Source organism: Sinocyclocheilus grahami, unplaced genomic scaffold (assembly GCF_001515645.1).
Source record: "Sinocyclocheilus grahami isolate Dianchi unplaced genomic scaffold, SAMN03320097.WGS_v1.1 scaffold2.1, whole genome shotgun sequence".
Classification (NCBI taxonomy): domain Eukaryota; kingdom Metazoa; phylum Chordata; class Actinopteri; order Cypriniformes; family Cyprinidae; genus Sinocyclocheilus; species Sinocyclocheilus grahami.
This window is the reverse complement of record NW_015505181.1, coordinates 3326224-3332578: the sequence shown is the minus strand read 5'-3', so window position 1 is coordinate 3332578 and position 6355 is coordinate 3326224. Positions and strand designations below refer to the sequence as shown.

The 6355-nt window shown below is 43.4% G+C and overlaps 1 protein-coding gene and 1 long non-coding RNA gene across 2 annotated transcripts; both read right to left on the bottom strand.

Annotated features, from left to right (window-relative positions):
• Nucleotides 1-1142: 1142 nt before the first annotated feature.
• LOC107556255 (uncharacterized) lies at nt 1143-2754 on the bottom strand. The gene is made up of 3 exons (XR_001605260.1): nt 2687-2754; nt 1922-2254; nt 1143-1236 (listed from the first exon to the last, which is right to left on the bottom strand). It is a non-coding gene; the product is annotated as an uncharacterized lncRNA (long non-coding RNA).
• A 2-nt stretch (nt 2755-2756) lies between these two features.
• LOC107556165 (serine/threonine-protein kinase pim-3-like) lies at nt 2757-4861 on the bottom strand (the record flags this gene model as incomplete). Its single annotated transcript, XM_016239248.1, has 4 exons — nt 4834-4861; nt 4361-4742; nt 4085-4261; nt 2757-2827 (listed from the first exon to the last, which is right to left on the bottom strand). Coding segments are annotated over exons 1-4 (645 nt in total), but the record flags the coding sequence as incomplete, so codon positions are not given.
• Nucleotides 4862-6355: the final 1494 nt, after the last annotated feature.

Sequence of the window (6355 nt, the reverse complement as noted above, 5' to 3'; positions counted from 1 at the left end):
GTCCAGGGACCGGACATGAAGTTTCCAGAGGTCTGGAGGCGGGTGCCAAAGGGTGCCCCGTCTCTGAGTCAGTAAATCCGTTCTCAGAGGAATCGGCCAAGGAGGGGCTGTCGCGAGGAGCATTAGTTCTGGGAACCAGGTCCGGGAAGGCCAATAGGGTGCCACCAGCAGGACCTGCTCCTCGTCCTCCCTGACCTTGCACAGCAACTGTGCCAGAAGGCTCACTGGGGGAAATGCATACTTGCGAAGGCCCCGTGGCCAGCTGTGTGCCAGTGCATCCGTGCCGAGTGTTCCCTCGGTCAGGGCGAAGAACAACTGGCAGCGAGAGGTTTCTGGAGAGGCAAACAGGTCTACCTGAGCGGCTCTGAAACGTCCCCAAACCAGCTGGACCGTCTGGGGATGGAGTCGCCATTCTCCTGGGAGCGCAGCTTGGGATAGCTCTTGGCGCGAGGTCCACCGCGGTGCTCCCTGCGAACTTCCGGGTCGTGACCACCCTCGTGCAAATCCCTCAGTGCCTTGGCCTGGTGCACTTGCAATCACGTCGTAGCGTGTAAGGCGGAGGCAGCTTCTCCACAGGTCGTATAGGCATCGCTGGCCAGTCGAGTACCTACAGACCCGGGAGGGGAGGCACGGTTCTCCCTGCCGGTTGGAGGCGGTATTAGGACAAAACTGCATCGCAACCGACCGCTCCACCGGGGGGACCCTTGTAACCCCCTAGCTGCCCCACCATCGAGGGTGGTGAGGGAGGAGGATCCAGCAATTGATTTTTCCGTACTGCTGGTTCGTCTGGTCAGAGGAGAACTGGCCCCCCGACTGAGCCTGGTTTCTCCCAAGGTTTTTTCTCCATTCTGTCACCGATGGAGTTTTGGTTCCTTGCCGCTGTCGCCTCTGGCTTGCTTAGTTGGGGACACTTCATTTCCGGCGATATCGTTGACATAATTGCAAAGATATTATTTAAACTGAGCTGGATGTTGACATCACTGAATTCAATGATGAACTGTCTTTAACTGAAAAATGAGTGTTTACTATTGTCACTTTGCATTATTGACACTATTTTCCTAATTAATGCTGTTCAGTTGCTTTGACACAATCTGTATTGTTAAAAGCGCTATATAAATAAAGGTGACTTGACTTGACTTGACTCTGTTCGAGTTGCAGCAAAGGCCTTTACGGCCTTACCGTATCTCCGGAAGAACACATTGACTGCCTTCCTCTTCCTCGCTTTTCTACGTTTTTCTAAAAAGAAGAAAAATGAATAAACTATTAGAAACATCTCTGTGAATGTTTATTAGAGCTGCAGCTACTAATGGCGCTTTTCCACTGCATGGTATGGCACGGCTCACTTTTGGGGGGTTTTCCACTGTGCACAGTACCTGGTACTTTTTACGAGCCGTACCATTAACCAAATGTGACATGTGTAAACCCTGCTGATCACTGATTTGCCAGAGAGAATCGCCACTACCTGCATCATTGAACATGAGACACTAGACCCGCTAGATTAAATCAGCACAGCCAACGAGGATCGAACAAGACAATGTAAAATGTAAACTGTTTTTTGAAGTACAGATGTTCCTCTCATTGATAGCTGAGGAGCGGATCCAGCAAGAGCTTGATGGGACTTTTTCAGGCGGTTGCGGCAGTAGAGGCAGCACAACTATAACGTCATGTCTATAATCCCGCCCACTCTTAAGCGGTACTAAACTGCAGTGGAAACGCAAACCAAACCGAGCAGAGCTGTACCATGCAGTGGAAAAGCGGCATAATTAATACAATTAAAAGTGAAAATAATACAACAGAAGTCATTGTTGGATTTTTAAGCAGTTACTAGCAGTGAATCAGAATTACAACTACAAGTAATGATAGAGAACATAGAACATTAAAAATGGTAGAAATAACACGAACCAAAGTAATGATGGCTCACCGTCACCCAGGTCAGAACTGGATGGATCTGCAACAGGTGACGACTCAGGATTGGCCAGATCTGCATCTGCCGTTTGCTCAGTCCTGGAGGGACCTAGCAGACACATCGACTCAACATCTTCACAGACCCTGGCAGACACACAAGCTCAGGGTCGGCAGGATCTGTGTCAGCCATTGGTGTGATTCTGAAGGGACTCGGGGCAGGCATTAGCTCTGAACCGTCTAGGTCTGGCTGTGGTGTAAGACACACCAATCTTTGGCAGCTTTACAGCCTTCCATACTCTCCGACAGAGAGCACAGACTTCTTTCCCCTTCCTCCCTTTTGCAGGTTTTTCTAAAATAAAGAAAAATGAAAGAAAAGAAATAATAAGCTCAGCCTGACTTTTCTCTCTCTCTCTGTGTATATTCACATTTGCTTTTTTGATTTCCTGATATCTACTACTCATGTATTGAAGTGCAAGGGGTAGATGGAGATTGTAAAAGTGGGGTTCATTAAGCTTGTCTTCTGGTCCGCGAGGCACAGATGGAGAGGGATATCTTTTGTACCAGAAAGCCTCTATATATGGATTTTGTTAATTCCTTTTCATCACTATATTATGTAATCTAAAATTCTAATTGGATGAATCTCTGTACCACCTCTTACAATATGCCAGTGCAAATTAAACAGTTGAACTATAAAAAAGTTTGTGTACTAGTTTGTGTCTAGTTCTCGTCTCCATGTTCATAACTCTTCCAATGAGCAAGAGGGAACAGAGTGTTTCACTACCTTTTCTCGTCTAACCGATGCATGGGATCTGCTGTCTTCTTGCAATCTAGTTCATAAACCACCTGTGCTCTTCTAGATGCTGTAGCATCAGTCTGTTTGCTGGATTGCGGATCAAACACTGGAAAATCAGGTCATGGCATGCTGTAAAGTTTTCAGAGGGAGAGTGCGGGTTAGTCTTAACCAACATCAATGTTGACATATGAAAAAGCTTTTGAAGAGTAAATGTTTTACCATATAAAATGTCATTATTAGATCATATAAATATCCCCAATTAAATAATTATGTCTACAGTCACATTGGTAAACATTTGTTACTTGCTAGACTTCCTGTTATATCCTGTCTGACATATGGGAACCTAGACCACAAAACCAGCCTTAAGTCGCTGGGGTATATTTGTAGCAATAGCCAAAAATACATTGTATGGGTCAAAATTATAGATTGTTCTTTTATGCCAAAAATCATTAGGACATCAAGTAAAGATCATGTTCCATGAAGATATTTGTAAATTTCCTACCGTAAATATCAAAACTTAATTTTTGATTAGTAATATGCATTGCTAAGAACTTAATTTGGACAACTTTAAAGGCGATTTTCTCAATATTTAGATTTTTCTGCACCCTCAGAATCCAGATTTTCAAATACCGGTAGTTGTATCTCGGCCAAATATTGTCATATCATAACAAACCATACATCAATGGATAAATCTTGAATCCTTATGACTGGTTTTATGGTCAAGGGTAACATATCTATTTTTTCTGTCAGTGGCTACGTTTACATTCACAATTTTTGGTTCAATCGGACTGAATTCATTCCGATTGATGAATCTGAACATGCACATGACATGCGCACACTGCACAAATATATAATTTTCACTGTTTGCACATAATAACCACTCTCCTACACGGTTTCTTTATTTGTTTTTAACAGCAGAATTAATATTTATCCATTTATGGATAAATATACATATAAACCGCTGTGCCGTGCTGCTAATATTTATCACGCAGTAAAAATGCCCCTCCCCACACCCAAAACGGGTTGCCTGTGGATGAGAATCGGTGGAACATTGTCCTGCTCCACTGTAAGGAAAGTTTTATAATGACAGGACACGCATTTATACAACACTTTATTCAAAAGGAAGAGCTGTTCGTTCCACACGTCATAACGCTATTTCTGCGTCTCTGCACACGCAGTCCTTTCAGTTTCGGGGTTCAATCCAATCAAGTGTTTACATGCACTCTCAATCGTATTAGAAAAGGAATAAACCACTCCCTTCAATCCGGATCGATTAAGGTGTTTACATGAAGGCTTTTCAGTCCGATTGAGCCATCAATCATTTGGTTGCATGTAAACATAGCCACTGAGACTCAGAGACTGTAAAGAGGTGTCTGTTGCGTTTACCTGAGGATAAAGTCAGTTTCGCTTTAACATAGTCACGCAGTATTTCGTCTTGGCTTCCAAATGGCAAATACCCGTGCAAGATTTCAAACAGCACAACACCTATTGCCCAGACATATGCTGGTTCAGCGTAGAATTTGGTATGCCCTATGACCTCAGGTGGGGTGTAGAGTGGTGCTCCTGTAAGAGAAACATTTTTAGTGTTGAGCAATGCTGTTATCAAAAAGACAATACTGTGATCAATGACACTGCACTCTGCTATGGGAACACGAAACATACCTCGATATACACTGCTGAGAACGCACTCACTGCTGATTGGATAAGCACAACCAAAGTCAATTAGTTTGAGCTCCAAATTGTGGTCAGTCACCAGGATGTTCCCCGTGTGGATATCACCATGGAAGACTCCACGGTCAATGCAGTGTTTCACAGCTTGGACTAACTGACAGATTAACCAGCGTGCTTTTCCTTCATTCCCGTCATCTGAATATGTGATGTACTGATGCAAGGTACAGCATGGTTGCGGGTACTCCATAATGAGCACGAAGCTCCTCTTATTCTCAATCCAGTGGTGTAATTTGATGATGTTGGGACATAATGGAGGTTCTCCCAACCTAAGCAACATAGCCACTTCTGCAATTACGGGTTTGGAATAACCAGCCTAGAGAAAAACAAACAGTTGGCTTTGAGTAACTCATTACTTAGAAGATCTGTAGAATGATGAACATCATTGTATTTAGATTTGCACTTACATCTTTGTTGTCCATTTCCTTTGCTTTATGTTAGCTACAAGTATTTACAGCACAGCAATAGTCACTCAATCAACCAAAATTATTCTTAGATTTGTCAACTTACAATGTCAAGACAGCGGTCAGTTTCATGCTTGTGGATGTACTTCATGGCAACCTGTGAATGGCAAAAGCACAGTCAGTTTTTCCAAGCATACCAAAGTGCCAGACATGCACATCTACAATCCGTTTAAATCAAGACAGTGGACACACATTTCTACATATGGAGCAAAATGTTGGTTCAAGTCAATAAAAGTGCTTTACCTTAATTCTATCGCCAAATATGTGGGTTCCCTCATACACCTTGCCAAAACTTCCGCATCCTAGAAGCTCTCCCACCACAAAGAGAGACACTCTATGTCCTGATAAACACACAGGAAAAAAAAAACATGGACATACATGAGGCTGCACTTTCCTTTTATTGTCTGATATGAACAGATCAAATAGACCCGATTTAAAGAATAAGATCCATTTAAAAAATCTTTAAAGAATCCTATCCTTTGAATTCAGTTCCACTGTAAATCAGGTACAAGCAGCTACTGCAAGGAAAGTTAAGAGTATCAGATTTACAACCTAAATAATGATAAGTAGAAAAGAATGCCAAAAATAAAAGGGCAGAAATTTCAAAAGGTAATGACAACTCACCACAATCCAGACTGATCGCCGAATCTGATGAATCTGACACATGCAACAACTCTGGAGTGGCTTGCACAGACTGGGAGGACTGGAGAGCTGCACAGACCTGGTTAGACCTGGTCAGACAGCCTGGCTCAGGCTCAACAGGGATCTCAGATGGAACTTGAACAGGCAATCGAGTCGAGTCGCAGCAGAGGAAGAGATGCTTTACGGCCTTACGGAAACTCCGGAAGAGCGCATGGACTGCTTTCCTTTTCCTCCCCTTTTTAGGTTTTTCTAAAATGAAGAAAAGTCAATAAACTATTAAGAAACATCTCTGTGAATGAATACTAGAGCTGCAGCTACTAATTAATACAATTAAAAATGAAAATACTACAACAAAAGTCATGGTTGGATTTTTAAGCAGTTACTGGCAGTGAAACAGGATTCCAACTGCAAGTAATAGTAGAACAGAAAATAAAAGATGGTGACTCACCGTCACCCAGGTCAGAACTGGACGGATCTGCCACAGGCGACTCAGGAATGGCCAGATCTGTGTCCGACGTTTGCTCAGTCCTGGAGAGACCTGGCACACACAACGACTCAACATCTTCACAGACCTGGCCTGGCAGACACACCAGCTCAGGGTCGGCAGGATCTGTGTCAGCCATTGGGGTGATTCTGAAGAGACTGGGGGTGGGCATTAGCTCCGAACCGTCTAGGTCTGGCTGTGGTGTAAGATACACCACACTGTTCGGGTCGCAGCAAAGGAAAGGGCGCTTTACAGCTTTCCATACTCTCCGAAAGAGTTCCATGAAGATATTTGTAAATTTCCTACCGTAAATATCAAAACTTAATTTTTGATTAGTAA